At 38.2% G+C, this 18,357-nt stretch overlaps 1 protein-coding gene across 1 annotated transcript in view; it reads left to right on the top strand.

Annotated features, from left to right (window-relative positions):
- NKAIN2 (sodium/potassium transporting ATPase interacting 2) overlaps positions 1 to 14,845 on the top strand; it is a 1,007,037-nt gene extending 992,192 nt beyond the window's left edge. Inside the window, exons 7-8 of the mRNA XM_032651214.1 lie at positions 8,137 to 8,218; positions 12,391 to 14,845. Of these exons, the coding sequence (XP_032507105.1) occupies positions 8,137 to 8,218; positions 12,391 to 12,400 (92 nt within the window). The 3' untranslated portion in view covers positions 12,401 to 14,845. The remainder of the gene's footprint in view (positions 1 to 8,136; positions 8,219 to 12,390) is intronic.
- The last annotated feature ends 3,512 nt before the right edge of the window (positions 14,846 to 18,357 follow it).

Raw genomic sequence — 18,357 nt, 5'->3', positions numbered from 1 at the left:
TCTGAATACATAATTTTCTAACTCTAGCTTTACAATTTCTTGATCTTCTCAGCTCTTACCATCTTTGTCACCACTCACTTCACCTATCTCCTTAGTTCCCTTCACCAAGGAGGCTAATTTTTATCACCTTCATTATGGAGGAAGAAGGCTTCTCTAAAAATCACCAGTTCTAAAATTCTCTGCCTGACTATAAACTCCTATCTTTACTCCCTCCTTGTTCTCCTGCTTCCCTCCTGGAGGAATTTTTCTTCACCTTTATTTAGGAGCTTCCCTCCACTGGAATCTTTGTTTATCTTTCTGCTCATCATCTGTCTCCTGAATCCACAGGAGCAGTGATGCTCTTACAGGCACACTTAGTTTCCTTCCTCGCTTTCTCTTCCACGGTCCTTGGATTTTCCATGTCCCTGCGTGACGAGGCTCAGGTGCAGTTTCTCCACTCCTAACCCTGGGCTGCTGCACGTGGCTGGAGAGAGTCCCTAAACCCAGCTGGATGCTCTCTCCTGCTCAACGGGGCTCTCACTCCTCTCCCGTGGACAGTGTGCCACAGTCACCACAGGACGAGCTCCAAACCTTTCCAAGTTCCTGAAGTCTAGTACCCAAACCTGAGAAAATCAAAGCTACCAAACTTCTTCCATTTTTCCCTCAGAACCTCAAAAATTCTATACTAGCAATTATCTTTCTGTCTTTTAGAAACCCTCTCCAAATCTGAGGGGAACCATTAAGCTTTTCCTCTCCAAAGCAATCCTTCCACCAAGCCTTGGCTTCATCCCCTCTGCCTGGTTCAGGAGATGAGCTCTTGGTGTCTTCATTCTCGCCCACTCCACTGTAAAGTTCCTCTTCCCTACATATGGGTCGAAGTCTCATAGACTACAAACCAGGCTGGGCCTAGCCTCTCCCCATCCTTTCGGATAATATATAAGGTGATTTCCAAAACTATTTGAAATATGGAAACTCAGTTCTATGTAGTTTTTTTAAAATAAATCTTCCCTTTTTTTTCCAGAATATGTCACATATGTCACATTCCTACTGCTTGCCAGACCACAATTAACCAACCACGTGGGCATTAAGGGTTTCCATAAACCTACCTCAGCTTCTGCTGATGATTTCCACACTCATGTCGTTCCATACAAAATTCCTGTAAATTCTACACAAAGTTCTCCTCTTTGACCCTTACCTCCATCTACTTCCCAGGCCTGAAAAATTCTCATCCTTTCAGTAAAGAACCTAAATATACATTTTAAAGCATAATTTGAATCATTCTTTTGGTATAAATCCCTTGCTAAAAGAGATGAGATCCCAAATCTACCTGTAGTGCATCCATAAAATACATGCATCTAAGTATTAAACACATATAACCCTGTGAAGTTGGAACTGTTTTATTATCTCCACTTCACAAAGGAAGAAAGTCAGGCTCAGAGCAATTGTGACCTGCTTGTGGATATGATGCTGGTCAGAAGGGAAGGCACACCTGAGCCCAGGTCTTCCAACTACCAAGCCCTCAATCATTATACTACTTCATACTTTCCCTGTGATATAGCCAGTGATGGCATTAGATTATTAGAATAAGATTCAATAGCAAGATACTGGTCTCAGCAGAAGACCAGCATGTGTTTCTTCAAATCTCACCTAAGGTACTGGCCACACTGAGAATTAGCAAAAATAGGCAAGAGTGCAAAGACAAAACAGTTTATCAAGTGGAAACTTATATTTCATTTTTATTTTTAGAACCAACAGTTTAAAGTGGTTACTCAAATGATCTCTAACTAAAGAAATATTTCATTTTTATACCATTGTGGTGATCGCATTCCACTTTCAGTTTTTAGTATATGTAAATGTGTTACCACGTTTAAAATACTGAAGATCTGGTTCTGATACAACTAAGAGAGAAACATGGAAAATAGAATCCTAAGACCCTGAGAAAATGTTATTTTCTGAACAAGGTTAGGAACTGAAGCATCTGCCATGATTTAACTAATAAGTCTCATGTCATTCAATGCATGTTTCGCCTGCCAGAAGCTCTCTGTAGCATCACACTTCAGTGACCTTTCAGGCAATAACAGACTAAAGTACCCCTACAAAGGGTTGTGTTTTCCTAATCAGAAAAAAAAAAATAGCTATGAGTCCACTCAGAGATACAAGTCCAGACTGAGCACATCAAGCTCACACAGGAAGCTGAACTGCTGCCACCAAGTAAGTCTGTGTTCGAGGAAGGTGGGGCTTTTGAATTTGGGCTACAGTAGGTTATGCTCTGAGTTCCTTTTGTGCAACTGGAGATAAGTACCCTTGAAATAGAGACCTGCAGAGACAATGGATTTACACTCTGTTTTCATAGGCCCACACAAATTTTTTTAATGTCCTTCAATGAGTTCTTCCAAATATTTAGGCTTAGCTTTCTGTGAACTGCCTGTTAAAATTTCCCCCCATAGCCTTTTCCAGCTCTGTCTCCAAAAGAGAGTGTGTTGCCTAGTGGCTTAGTCATTAATAACCAAGGTACAATATTATATTACAATACCTCCCTGCCAACATGTATTTAAAAAAGCAGTTTTAAGTTTGCTGAACTCAGTGTTCATGATTAAAAGGTTTAAATAAAAGGGAAGCTCACAACAGGGAATATATATGAGTGAGGAATATTTATTCAAAAAGCACTTTTCTCTTACTTGGTAATTTTGAAATCCCACTATTATTAACTTTCTTAAATCATAGTTATTAAACTGACATGGCACTTTACTAATTTAAAATCATTGGGCATCTCTGTGCCTCTGTCGGTAAGTAGACAAAAACACACCCATATTGCAGATAGGAAAACTAAGCCAAAGAGAAAACGCTGTTAACACCTGAAAAGAAAATAACATTCCTGAGTTGTTTTCAGATGACCAAAAGCAAATCACTACAATGAGGAAAAGATTAAACAAGTACAAATTTTATTTTATTTTGTCACCTACCCAGTCATGTACCTCTGTTTAGGATGCTATGAACTGGCCAGAAAGAAAGCAATGTTTTCCCTAGCAGTTATCAACATTTGCAACATAGCATTCATCAGTGGATTACCCTCTCAGCCCAGTCATTCTGATGCTAAAGCAGGTCCTAGCCTCTTTCTTTCTACTCCCCTAGATCAAAGAGACTAGAGTGGTGCCTTCTTCCCAATGGTATCCAAAAGATTTCTTTTATCTCACAGGACCCAAGCAATCACTGACATTCTAGATCTTCTATAAATGGTCCTCTCTTTATTATCATTCAAGACCTTATGAAGGAAAGGGTAAATGCACTCAGTCAAATTTCACTTAGAAATTTTACCAGCATCTTCCATGCTTAAATCAATTGTCTTTAAAAACAACAGCCTGAAGAGTTTATTCAGTAAATATGGCTTCCATGAGCCAGACACTGTTCTGGGTTCTGGGGCTACTGTAGTAAATAGTAAATCTCATGCAGCTTAAATTATAGTGATAGGATCAACAACAGAAAAGTAGAGTCACAATATGTCAGGTGGAGATAGTTTTCAATAAAGCACAATAAAGCTGAATGAGGAAAAAGAAATTAACCTCTAAAATCCCAGCAAGTCCCTAATCTGCCTTGCACCAATTACAATTACATTTCCCTTTTCCCAAGTGTTTCCTGGTCCTTGCTGCTTGTACGTGCCACATATAACTTACATACTACATTTCCTAATGAAGCCAAACACCAACTCCCTCCTCTCATTCTTTTCATTCCATTAAAGGCTGCAGCATCCTCCTAGACAACAAATTTGAGCTATGAGCCAAACATCTAGATGCCACCTCAATTACCTGGAGAAGTACCTGCTAGCTGTTTCATGACTCCTATTGCTTAGGAAAGTTTTACAATATTCAGTAGCCTCTTTAGAGCCTAAATAAATGTAATTATGTAAAAGAAAACAGACCAAAGTGGTATTGAGGATATTCTAAAAATGTAAGCTAACCCCAGTAATTCAATTTTAAGAGAGAAAAACAAAATTTCTTCTACTATGCTCTCCACCCACATGGCACCCCAAAGAGTTCCAAATTATGGGTGAAACACCATTCTGTAAAAGATACAGAGAACCATGTCTACCTACACTGACCACCACACTCTTAACTCTAGTGGTCAGTTGGATCCAGCTTATTAATATTCCTCTCCTTCAGGTCTTTAGGAAGACATCCAAACAATTACTGAGAATGAGTACATGTGGAAACTGACCTTACATAAATTCTTTGGCTGTGAACACAGACAGGTATATAAAATACACTACAGAAAATACATCCTTTGATTCTGATTTAAATTTGAATGCCCCCTCACAAGTGAGATGGTAAAAATGCATCCTGGTTACATTCAGATCCTCTTCTTTTCTCATCTTGGTTCTGAGTCATTTGCTGTTGCATCCTTTTCCATGACCCCAGATGATCTGAATGATCAGAACAATCACAATCCTTCTGTCAAAACTTTAGCACTATCCTCCCCAGTTGGGTAGTTGTAAATCGGCTCTACCAACCCACACATCAGATAGATGGCTAATAAGAGCAAGACCCAGACAACTCAACCTCCATTCGCAACAGTACTCAGACACATCTCATTTCCCTTCTGGGCTTTTCTCATGTCTCCAGAAGGTCTACACTGCTCCTGACTCAAGCTTTGTTTCCCAGTTTTGGTCCCAATTCTATCCTTTGGACTTGAAGATTCATCTTGGTTTCTTCCGGTTATCCCTTGGCTCACTGCACAGTCCCTGACTTATAAATTACCATCTGTTTTTTTCTGCCATCCATCTCACACCTCTGGAATCAAGCTAAGGAAATATTTCAAAACAACAATAAAAAACACTAATAAGCCTGAGATTGACTTGGATCTCGGTTTCAGTGGAGGAGACCTTACTGTTTACATCTGCCCACTCTCTTCTCCAGCACCAGGGTGGGGCCATCTTACTAACAGGGAACCTCAGAACAAGGAAACTTTAATGCTTGAATGCCTCTCAGAAAACTAGTCCTTAAGTCTTAATGTTGGTAAGAGTGAACCCAGGGGTTCCCGGGTTCCCTGGTGGCGCAGTGGTTGAGAGACCGCCTGCCGATGCGGGGGACACGGGTTCGTGCCCCGGTCCGGGAGGATCCCACGTGCCACGGAGCGGCTGGGCCCATGGGCCATGGCCGCTGAGCCTGTGCGTCCGGAGCCTGTGCTCTGCAACGGGAGAGGCCACAGCAGTGACAGGCCCGCATACCCCCAAAAAAAAAAAAAAAAAAGAGTGAACCCAAATGAACAGGAATTTAGGCACTATCTGCAATGAATCCCCAATTGTAGAAAATAATTTCTCAAAGTACAAACTTTAAATATAGTTGCCATTCAATTATTGTACAGCTCTTCTGGTACCATTTATATTAGCTAATGTGCTAACGTGGGCAATTCAGAAAACAAAAGAGGTTCGCTCTCTTTTAAGTCATCTTCTATAAAATATTTGATATAGTTCTACAGTTGTTCCAAATTAAAACACTTTCTTTCTCCTAAACTGCATGGTTTAGAAGAATTATGAAGAAAATCCTGAATTTTTAAGGGCTTTTAATTTTCTTCTTCCATACCACATGTCTCACCCAGGGCTCTACGTTCCTTATTTTATCCTCACACTAATAGTATTAAGTATTATAATTCTTGTGTAAGAGAAGTTAAGTGATTTGTCTAAGGTCACACAGCTGGCAAGTGGTCAAAGCAGCATTTGAACCCTGATCCTTCTAACATCAGGATCTCTGTCCTTTTCATTACACTGTAGTCCTCCTTATCTGTAGTTTCACTTTCCATGGTTTCAATTACCTGCCATCAACTGCAGTCTGAAAAGATTAAACAGAATAAACAATTCATAAGTTTTAAGTCGTGAGCCATTCTGAGTAGTGGTGATGAAATCTCACACCATCCTGCTCTGTCCCTCCAGTAACATAAATCATCCCTTTGTCCAGCATATTCATGCTGTGTATGCTACCCATCCATTAGTATAGGAAAAAAAAATAGTATTGTGTATATATAGGGTTCAGTACTATTCATGGTTCAAGCATCCACTAAGGGTCTTGGACTGTATCCCCGCAGATAAGGGGGACTGCTGCACTATTCCACTTCTGACCAGAAGAGAAATCCTGCCTCAATAAAAGGGTTTTCATGATAAAAAGAGATATTAAATCATAAGACACGGAGGCACCTTGAAAGCATATTAATAAGTGAAAGAAGCCAATCAGAAAAGGCTAGATACTATAGGAGTCCAACTCTATGACATTCTGGAAAAGGCAAAACTATGGAGACAGTAAAAAGATCAGTGGTTGCTAGAGATTAGGGGAGAGGGAGGGATAAAAAGGCAGAACACAGGACTTTTAGGGCAGTGAAACTATTCTGTATGATACTAACATCGTGGATACATGTCATTACATCACTTCACCAGAAGTGAACCATAATACAAACTCTGGACTTTAGGTGGTAACAATATGTCAGTATAGGTTTATCAGCCATAACAAATGCACCACGCTGGTTGGGATGTTGACAGTAGGGGAGGTTGTGCATGTGCTGGGCGGGGTGGGGGCAGGAGGGGGTATATAGCAACTCTTGGTATTTTCTTCTCAATTTTGCTGTGAACCTAAAACTGCTCTAAAAAATAAAATCTATTTTAAAAAAATGAAAAGATTTCCCCACTAAACAGACATCATGGACTTTATGTTACTTGCTCCAATTTCTACCTGTAACACTTAGGATATTAAAAAGAACAAAAACTAGTCAAAGCTAAGCCAATAGAAAAAGATATTAGAAAAAGTAAAGATATCCTCTAGCACCCTAATGCAGTTTCTAGTTTCCTCTCTTTCTTCTTCCAGTCATCTATCTTGTCAGCTTTTTGTTGTTTTGCCTCTTTTTGCCCCACCACACGACCTCCACATCCAGGAATGGGAAAGAAAAAACAAAACCAAAACATTTTCACAGCACTCTTAGTATTTACTGTCCCAGTTACTACCCCTTCCAAAATGTAGTGGTATAAAACAACCATTATTATGCTCATGGATCTGTGGGTTAAGAATCCAGACAGGGCACAGTGAGGATAGCTTGTTTCTGATCCCGGATGTCAGGGCCCTCAGCTAGGAGATTCCAAGATTGGGTTGACTCAACAGCTTGGGGCTGGAATCATCTGGAGGCAATTTTTCTCACATGTCTGGGTGTTGATGGTGACTATCAGCTGGGACCTTAGCTAGCCCGTCAGCCAAAATCATATCCGAGGGTCCTCCATTGATCTCTCCAGGTGCACTAGTTTGGGATTCCTAGTTTGGGCATGATGGCTGTGTTCCAAAAGAGAGCATCCCTAAAGAGCAAAGTGCATGACATTTTTTTGATCTAGCCTTGGAAGTCACAAAATGTCACTTCTACCATACTCTACTGGTCAAAGTGGCCGCAAAGTTCTACCCAGGTTCAAGAGGAAGGGACAAAGACCCAAACCTCAGGATGGGGTGAGTGTCAAGGTCACACTGCAGGCAGGTATGGAATAGGAGATATTGTTGCAGCTATTTTGGATAATATAATCTACCACAGTAACTCTTGTTACATCTCATTGTACCTTAAATACCTAGGTATGTATTGCATTTGAATGTTTGGTTAGAGTTTGCTGCACATCTTTATTTCTGATTGTCTATTTGAGATTATGAACCACATAATGGCAGGGACAGCCATTTTGAGCTAATTTACATGACCTCCACCATCACACCTTGTTCTTGACAATCATAGGATATAACACTATTACTAGTGCCGCAATTGCTGATAGGTACATGCACTTGAGCGATCATTATTTTTTACATTTGTAATGTGTTGCAAAAAATCTCCATGCTAACCAAAAAGACATATAGCATCTTAATTGTGCAAGTGAATTTTATTGCTCCAATTAGGTCTTGGTTGCTTCAAAGGAGTATATAAATTTCTTCTCCCTAGTGAATAGATTCTTGTAAAGCAATAATTGAATCTCACAGTTGAGGGGGGAAAAAAATCACTGCCTTGAAGGAACTATCTTTTTTCCTCCACAATTAGCTAGTTCTGGTTTAATAGATTATTAAAAGGTTTATATTAGTAATCTGTGTGAGACCTTGATCGTGAACGTTTATCTCTTCTGAAAAGTTAACTAATTAAGGCGATTGTCCCTTTCAGTTGATTTCATAGGTGGCTTTGACTCTTATGGCTATCAGGGGCCTCAGAAGACATCTCATTTACAGCTACAGCCTATGTACATGTAAGTACTTTAATTTGGAGGTATTCTTCTGGGATACTAAAAGATGATTAAGAAAATGTTATTGTGGCACAAAATAGATGGCATGCAGCTTTCCTTCAGTCATTTACTTTCAGTATTTTCTCTTCTATTAATATTGTTCTGACTGAGATAATTCTAATAAATTTTTTAAAATTTAACTTATCAGGAAAGCTATCTCTAAAGTTACTTTTAAAAGTAGTCTTACTTAAGTATCAACTACATGGCTAAAAATCCAATATAATATACAACTTCTTTGAATTACCCCAAATTTGTATATTTTGAAAATGATATAACATTGTAGGTAGTTATATGTAACTATATATAAGCCATATATCCTGGTTTTCCCAGTATAGTCTTAGTTTACATGGGTTGTCCTGATATAATTATTACCAGCACACCCTATTAGTCTTAAAAGTGTTCTCATTTGGATGATAAATGATAGGTTATCACCTTAATTATGTGTAGTGTTAGAAAATAATAATACTCTTTCATTTTTCTGGTGTGAAAAGTGAAAATGAAACCAGAATATTAACACTGAAACTTATCAGACCCTTAACTCTAGCACTCAAGAGAGCAGACATACAATCAGAGCCTGATTTTTATATCTGTGTTTAGGCAAATTCCCTTGGATAACAACTGATAACAAATTCTATATATCAGCATCAAGTGATATGCTGAATTGCAAGCGAAGATCAAAATAGAAAGTAAGATTCCAATTCATTTCGAAATGTGAGCTTCTCTCTTTGAAGATATGTGTTTGTCGTCGTTGTCCTCCACCATTGAATCATTTTACCTTTTAATATTGTTAGTGTGTAGGATAATAAATACATTTTTTGGATTATTTCTCCTCCAGAGAGATTAAAGTAATCCTTATACATCCCCTTTTAAGCTTTTCTTTACAAAGGGAATGATCTATGCATCATGCCTGCATTTTGTGTGTGTGTCTCTTGTAGTTCCCCAAAAGCATTTGGTAACACCACTCATAAAAAAACTTTATCGAATTCAGAAATCAGCCAATACTCTATGTCATTCAAAGCATCCCTTCTGTAAACAGGACATCACACATCCCCTCTTTTACATTCCCAAAACCACTGCTCTAATTCAGGCAATCATTAACTGAAGTTTTCCAGTCTCTTTCTTATTTTAGAACTCCTATCCCACCTTCCATGTGACTGCCAAATTAATCTTCTTAAAGTACCACTCTGATTATGTTAGGCCCCTGCCCAAAACCTATCAATGACTCCTTATTGCCTACTGAACAAAGTTGAAACTCCTTATCAGACTTTGCAAATCTACTCTGATCTGGCCCCAGTGTTCTATTGAAATATTATCTCTCCTCTTCAACCTTTAATAGTCTCAACCATATGCAGACAATGCTGGGAGACCCCAGGAAAATGTAATGATAAATAAGAGCTGGCCTCTGCTTCCTGAAGCTTATCATCTATTGAGGGCACACATAGTCTGATATCTCCCCTTATCCTTTTTCTTTCTTTTTTTTTTTTTTTTTTACAGTCAAACTAAAACTCTTACCATCTGCAAATAGGACATGTATTTTTCCAATTGTCCATGCTGTTCTCTTGACACCAAATGTTGTTTGTTTTCCCCCAAATTCCACTCTTTCAAATCCCACTCTCCTTCAAATTGTATCTTAAAATATACCTCCTTTACGAAACATTTCTTAACCTTTTTCCTTTGATATTTCTTTTTGTTTTGCCCCATACTATAGTTGTATATCTATTTATACCATAACATTCCTATCCTCCCAGAAAGATTTGATAGCTTAAGCAAAAAATAAAATGATAAATCCTTTACATTCTTTACCATTCTTCTCAATATTGTAACATAGCCTTGTGTAAAGTGTTCTATTAAAAAACAAAGTCAAAGCAGTAAGGAGCAGTGGTAAGGAGTAGTGGTTAAGACAAGCTACTGAAGCCAGACTGCATGAGATAAAATTCTTTATGACCTTGGACCTATAACTTTACTTGAATAACTTTATTCTCACCAAGCCTAAGTTTCCTCACCTGCAAAATAGAGACAACAGCATATGCACTTCATATAGTTGTTCTGAATTTACATAAAACAATGCTTGTAGAGCATGTACAACATAGGACATGTCACATACTACATGTTTAATAAACATAATTGATTAGATGTAGTAATAATGCTTATGTTAACCAATATTACTCATGAAAAGATTTTATCAACTCAGAAATCACCATACACTGTATTTCATTCCCAAAAGGTTTCCTCTGTAAACAATGTATCACATATATCAGCCCAAGTAACATGTAACAATATGTTTGTGCTCAAGAGTAGACCAGAACATCTACAAGTCCTGCAATTTCTTGCTTCTGACAATATCACACAACATTCTTATCATATAATATTACATTGTGTTGGTCAATATGAATGATCAATAAATATGATCAAAATATAATAAATTAGATGTAACCACTCTGTAAGGATCAGCTCTGATAATAACATGAGAATGCTGATTATATATAATCAAGACTATAGTTTCAAACCAGGCATTTATAATTCCAATGTTGTCTTTAAACAGAGGACTCTTCAAATTTAATGTCCGGAACAAAATTCCTTGAAGACAAAACTTCTCGTGATTTTGTTAAGTACTTTAAATGCTGAACCAAAAGTAATAAAAATATTATTTTCCTCCTCACTGCCTAAGAATAGTAAAATTATATAAGAGCTTTCAAGTCTCACTGCTCATGAAATAAGTTAAATGTTTAATAAATCACCAGTCAAAATACTACTACCATACCTTCTACAAAGAATCCTCTAGCAGACCTCAAGTACTAGAACACTAAGATTTTATTTTACAGGTGAGGAAACTAGATGAAAGAAAAGAAACACAAAGGTCACACAACTTGTTCCTTACACAGCCCCAATTATCAACTGGTTTTCCTGACTGCTTAGTTTTTTCCAAATTCTTATGTGGACTGTTGAGTTTGCTCTGACATTTCATTCCCTGATTTTAAATTTACTTATCTTTACTTCCTCACACTAACTTAGCTGCCATAGTTCCATACATGCCTGCACCCTCCCCTTTTCCTGCGTTTCCTTTATTCCCTTTTGATTTCACATTATATGTGGTGTTGAATGAAGCACTTTTTCAACTGTGTAGCCCTCAAATACAATCACTGGAGAGTCACTGCCTATTAAAATCCCATGAAAAACCAAAACTGATTCAAGCATAAACTTCATCCCCTGCTGGGAGGCAGAGACCTGAGCATCTCCTGTATCTTTGTCCTGTGGGGTAGACCTTCTCCTGTCAACCTGCCATAAATAAGTCTCATAAAATAAGAGTAATTGAACATAATGGGCCAGTTCAAGCACCCCAATGATATTATATAGCAACTGGAAATAAAAGCCATTCCTTAGAAGGAAAACAGATGCTTAAAAGCAATGCGCAGTTTTAGCTGTGGGGTTTCCATTATACCCAGCAAATCTTCTGTGGCTCAGAGCCTGGACAAGGCTTTGAAAACACTGTCCTAACTGACCTCCATTCACAGTTTGTTTCAGTTCCTGTAGTCAATGAATAGACAGTCCTCTTTTTTTAAAGTTAAGTTGGGTGAATGTTCTTGGCCTGTAATTCTTCAGATTATCTATAATCCATCTAAAAGGGAAAAGTTTTCATTAATTTTTCTCTTACAGTTTGGAGAACTCTTTGAAACAAATAATGGCTATGAAGTTGCTGCGCAAAAACATTCCCACGCCCACAGGTTGATTTTCTAACAAAGTAACTGCTTTGACTACCACTGACCTAAGTGCCGAAGCAGGTTGAGATCTGTTTGGGCTCCCTGCAGTATAAATGTGAAAATACTCCATGCTATATCAGACCACATTTGAAAACATTGCATTCTTTTTGGCAGCCTAATTGTACAGCAATACCTATTCATTTGCCCCCAGAAAATGGATTTTAAATTACCATAAATGGCCTCTCTATCCAAAAGGTTGCACTGCGGAAAAAGTTGAGGAGAGGAAAATTGTCTATTTAAAGCACAATTTGGGCTTTGGATCTCTTTTTTTTTTTTTTTTTTCTTTTTTTTTTTGGTTTACTCTTGTGCTTGGAGAGGTGAGAAAAGGTGCTGAGCTCTCACCCTTGATTAAAAACATCTTTTTTCTCTCTCTCTCAGGTCGAAATAATACAAATGGCTTCAGTATATCAGCTCCTGGACCATTCAAAGAACTTGTTTCGCTGTGGCCTCCTGCATTTTTTGAAGAGCAAGAAGCAACTAAGTTTAAATATATATACATACTAACAAAACATAAAGCCTCCACGTACACTGGGACCACACACACACACACACACACACACGGGCACACACACACACGGGCACACAGGGCACACAACCAATTCTACTTGGCCTCCTCTTTCTAACTGAAACAGACAGATATGCAGGATACGCCCATCGTGGATTTCCTGAAAGCAGGCTGCTTTCTCCCAGGCCTTTGGAAAGTTCATAAGGAGACGTGCTGGTGCCCTCTGCTGGCCGTCACTAACTGCTCTGCAGCCCAGACAGTCGGCCTCTGCCAGCTGCGAAGTCATCCAGGGCACATTAGCTAGAGAGCCCTGTCTTCTGCGCTCCGTATGTCTTGATAGCACCACAGCTATGTAGGCAATGTAATTGCAAAAAACAAACAAATGAAACATGGCATGACGACCCTGTAACTGAAGTCTGAAATGGCAGGTGGTTGCCCTAAAGGCTGTACCGTACATACTTGCCTTAACCCACCTAAGTTGTGCGCCTGAGAATCTCAGTGCAGACACCCCCAAGTCACTTCCTTTAGGCTAACACACTGCTATTAATTCCGAATGAGTTCAAGTCTGTGTGTGTCATGTCAAGAAACAAGACTGCATAGCTCAGCAACTGCAGTGTGTCTGTGTACAAAAACTGCCAGCTGTCAGCAAAGTGCTTTTACCATTGAGCCTCCATGGTGGCCAAAAAAAGACAAGTAATAATAACGAAGTAATAATCGTCATCTTTATAATTCCTCAATAAGGTCTTCTGAGGGGGTTGGGTGGGACAAAGAGAAACGTATCAATCTACTAAGCTCATTTATCTACTGGAAGCAGAGAACAGAAATGGCTTAACTCACTGATTTTATTTATTGCACTCTAGGTGCTTTTATAAGTATCTACCAATGTCTTTTACTAACACAGAAACAGCTGTGGATTTCTATCAACAGAGGCCAACTGAATATGTATTAGCTATGTTTACTCTTTTATATCTAATTCAAATGGAAGCCCCTATGTAGGTGAACTTTTTTTCCTAACTTCAGCGTACGAGATTATTTTTTGGGTGGGTGGGGGGAGCAATAGTTACCTTGGTGAAATATTTGAGATCTCTTTGTGGTATTTGGGGGATCTGTTGTGTGTTAGGGTGTATTTTAATCCTCCTGTATTATTGTGGCAGAAAAACTGTGCTGTTGATGTAGTTGGCAACAAGATGCCTTTGGAAACTTAATAGTAGGTCAATGTGTTTATGGAATATTCTGAATTCCTAGGAAATTTTGTTCTATATATTCAAACATTATTTGGTTTTCATTAGTGAAAAACATAATTAGCTCAGGCTTGTCAGGAACTCAGATGAGTCATTTTTTTTGGATCCACCTGAGACACTAAAATCAATTTTTTTCTTTTTAGAACTAATACACCACCCTTAAATGCAGTGAAATTCAGACTTGAAAAGTTATAAATTGGCATGGAGCAACTTTTTCTCCTTGTTTCTAAGAAGTTTCAGTTATTGGGCTAACCTACTTTGAACGTTAGTCCATCCAAATCTACATAAACCAGTCCCATTACTGTGTCTGCATGGATGTCTGTGATCTACACATATACGCATTGGAAAACAAAGGAACAAAGGTTACAATTAGAATATAAACTACAGAAAAAAGTTCCAGCACTTGTGCTTGAATTTTCGCAGTGGTTTGTATGTTTGTCCATATATACATGCATAAAATTATACGATCACAAACATGTCAGTGAAACCTCATATGATGATTTTATAGTGACATGCATGTTTAATGTATGAGAAAAATACTTACCAATGTATCATCCTTTGATTCTTAAAATATAAATACTATACATGCCAGAAATTATTCTAATGTGAGTATTAATGTGACTATTAAAAATGAGGTTTCACCGTACATTCATGCTGTGATGAGATTCCACCTTATAAGACATGTATATGGATAGAGATTTAAATGCACAGAGACTAAACCCTCATATTCCTGCTTTAAGTTGCAGCCAAGTTACCATCTAATCACTACTATCATCACCACCAAATTTTTTAAAAACAGTTGTTGACTACTAAAAAGGAATCAGTGGACAGGGAGCACAGTAGTGTGATTCTATCTGGAAAAACATCTAAGTTGTACAGCTGTATCCTCCTCAAAATCCGGTGAAGAATGCTATTTTTCTAGGCTGAGCTTTTGTTATAAACCTAATATTCAGAAGGCAAGAGTTACAATCCTGTGTCTTTTTTTTTTTTTTTGGCATTTGTTAATTCTGAATGTATTTTTAACAGAGTGATTTTTTTGACTTACTAGTGTAATTTGCATTTTAAAAATAAATGGAAAAACAATCAAGTTTCTGAGCCATCCCTGAAAGCCCTTGTTCCTTCTCAAAGTGTATTCAATTATGTCATTGACAGGGACACCCTATTCCATTGACGTGGAGGCAATGCTGATGTTCTATACCATACAGGGATGTGTCAGCAGTAAAAAGGAATTGCCAGGCCTTGGCACCATTTTAGCTCAGTCATAGGTAACACCTACTTTCATTATCTCTAAGGGTTCTTTTACAAGACTGCCTAGAATAGACCTGCTGTCATTTGGAAAACTTTTTTCCCTCCTCTATCTGGAATTTAGAGTTAGCATCCGACTAATAGATGGATTATATGGCACTATATTAAAAAACTTTGATTAACCTAAGTAGGGTTTTTCATTTTTTGTATGTCAAATTATTTAACATAAAATAATTTAAAATACTCATTTATTGCCCCTTTGATGATATAGACTTTTTTTTTTTTTTTTTTTTTGTGGTACGCGGGCCTCTCACTGTCATGGCCTCTCCTTTGCGGAGCACAGGCTCACGGGCCCAGCCACTCCGTGGCATGTGGGATCTTCCCGGACCGGGGCACGAACCTGTGTCCCCTGCATCGGTAGGCGGACTCTCAACCACTGCGCCACCAGGGAAGCCCAACATAGACTTTTGATGACAATTATAGTGAGCCTTTTGAAATAGGATAGGCAAGTTGAAAAGACTAACCCCCAGCACTTGTGATAGTATACCCACAATATCAGCTGAGGTTTACCATATGTACTCAAGGGATAGAGGGCTTGGTCTGCTCCAGGCTGCTGGGGTTATGTCCTTCCTCTCACAGCACACAGATGCACACCAGCCCCCAGAAGCCAAAATGCCAAAATTGACTGAAAATAAGGGAGGCTTTGAGGAGGCATTACAAGACGCTGAATATCAACTGGTAGTATTTCACTTCTAGGCCACATGGTGAGAGCCCTGTAAATGATCAAGCTTGTTTTCACTTACGTTCCCTGTGTGAAAAGTATGCTGATGCGGGTTCACTGAAGGAGCGAAGAATGACTGTCAGGATGTTGCTTCCCACTGTGAGGGCAAGTGCACACAAGACCTCAGTTGCATAAAAAGAGACAAAAGTTAATAGGTCAAACCTAAGAAAAGACCATATATTTACACGTGATCTAAAGAAAAGATTCCTTAGCCTGGAGTTCTCCACTAAATAAGATGTGCATTTGGTAAATAACAGGTGGTACCAAGATCTTCATCTGGTAGCTACTAAAAAGCATAATCTCTGAAACAGTGAAGCAAATATCCAACATTCCACTGTACTATATAACAAGTAGTCAATTTGAACTCAGAAATAAACATTTTAAATAGATCACATTGTAGAACAAACTTGAGATATAAACTCATTCATTATAGAAACAGTAAACTAAGGCCAACAGAGGTTAAGCGATTACACAAGATTGCCATTTATCCTGAAAATGCAAATACCTCACCATTCTACAACAAATTCTACTATGTGTACTCTGGTTAGAATAGAATACACTACACCCCAGACAACTGGGATTTGTCAAGTGGCTCTGGACTGTGTAAATCACAATGAACGCTGATAAGGAAGACTCTAAGACAGTGTAAGACCAGAAAGTGCTTCTGAATTACTGTGTATTAAGTTTATTAAGTTCTGTATAGTTTCAATGTTAAATATGCATTTTTATGTTTGTCTACTAGGGAAAATGCACAACCTAAAAGTTGAGAATTATGTTTTATCTGGCAGACAAAACTGAGGACTTGAGCCCGGAAGACAGCCTCTCAGATAGCTCTGAGGGACTGCTCCGAAGAGGTAATAGAGGAGCTGGGATATACAAAGCATCAAAAGATTACTATTAATTAAAGAAAACCAGACCTCTCAAGTTAATGAATTTAGCACTTTTCTGTGTATGGGAAGATGCAAGAGTCAGGGCTCATTGAAATCCTTCCTTTGATGTGCACCTCAGCTCTCTGGGGCCAGCGTCCTGCTTCTCTCCATCCTGAATTCCCTCAGTGTGCACAGTCAGGGGCGGCTGCAGTGCCTGCTGGCTTGATGGCTGCAACATCCTTTGTTTACTGAAGTGGCAGGCAACACTTTTCACCCACATGTTAGAGTTCTCTTAAATATCAATAACATGTACCCATATGTTAACATGTATATATGATATGTTCTTATATATTAGTCAACCAAGTATGTTCAGTTTCAGGGTTAGAAGTCCTTCTACTTTCATAATACATTTATGAATAGCTAATGTTAGAGAGATTAAGATTACTCAAGCTGTTCCATCTTGAATACTTCCTATGATTTTCAAGAAAAATCTTCCTTCAGAGATTTTATCAGTCTTAGGTAAAATTATGGCAATCAATGCTTATACTCAGGAAGCTTTGATATCAAAATCCTTACATTATAAAAAATCAAGCCCAAATTATTCTCCTCACATGTGAATCTTTGCTTAGGATCCATGTTCAATCCTCTTTTCATTGTATTACATCTACCTTCCACCCACTCCCAAGAAAGGAAAGAACAAAATCTGTGATTGATATATTATGCCCAATTTAAAACATGCTAGTGTCTTAAAACAATCATTTTTAATAGGTATGAGAGCAAAATCTCCACGACATGTATATACTCTATTCCTTTTAACTCAACAAAAGCTCGAACTAGAGAATACACTCAAGGGTCTCATTAACCACTGAAATCTGCACAAGTATCACAAGCTATGGCTGCCAGTGACCACAAAGAAAATGAAGGTGAGTTCCTCCTAAAAGGGATAATGATAGATATTTTTATATTCCCCAGAATTATAAAGAAGATCATTTTTCAAAAATTCTTAAACATTATAGAGTTTAGAAGCAAATGAGCTTAAAATTTTGATGGGTATTAAAAGCTGATTTCTGTAAGATAAATTCAAAGAGGAAAAATCCTTGTATAAGCCACATGTTGATGTTCCGACATTTTAAACCATTATTAAAATCAATGTAAGTTGTTTCTATAATGAGAGCACAGAACTGTGGTACCCTAATAATAAAACAGGTATATTTTTTAACCTCTCATTCTACCCTCATATGAATTTAAGTGGTAACAGCGATGGAATAAAACAACTCCCAGAAAAGATTGCAAATTGATGCTGTCATCCCAAGGATGATGGATTGATTCAATTAATCAGTAAGTCCTTTCTAAGAGTCCTTCAGGGAGTTATTTACCAGAGGCATACCCTGTTTGTTCCCCTTCCGTGCGCCTGTCATTTTTCTTCATTATTCTTCTAGTTTTACTCATTATATCCTTTGGGGATATGTTGGTCTCCACGTGCAGAGAGGTTTTTGCACACAGCTGTCTAGACATAAATCTTTCCAGCCTCACAGTGGAAGCCACCAGAACACCCAAACTTCTTGTCACTGTTATGTCAGGCTGACCAAGACTCTTAGGATGAAGTCAAACAAATGTGCACTGAGTTATGACTGGTAAGTCAGTGGGGAAGTATCAAATTGAGCGAAAACTATGAAAAATCCTCCATCGGTAAGGATATAACAA

The sequence above is a fragment of the Phocoena sinus genome, chromosome 12, assembly GCF_008692025.1.
Source record: "Phocoena sinus isolate mPhoSin1 chromosome 12, mPhoSin1.pri, whole genome shotgun sequence".
NCBI lineage: Eukaryota > Metazoa > Chordata > Mammalia > Artiodactyla > Phocoenidae > Phocoena > Phocoena sinus.
Note: the sequence above shows the minus strand (reverse complement) of the source record. Positions and strands in the feature narration are given on the sequence as shown.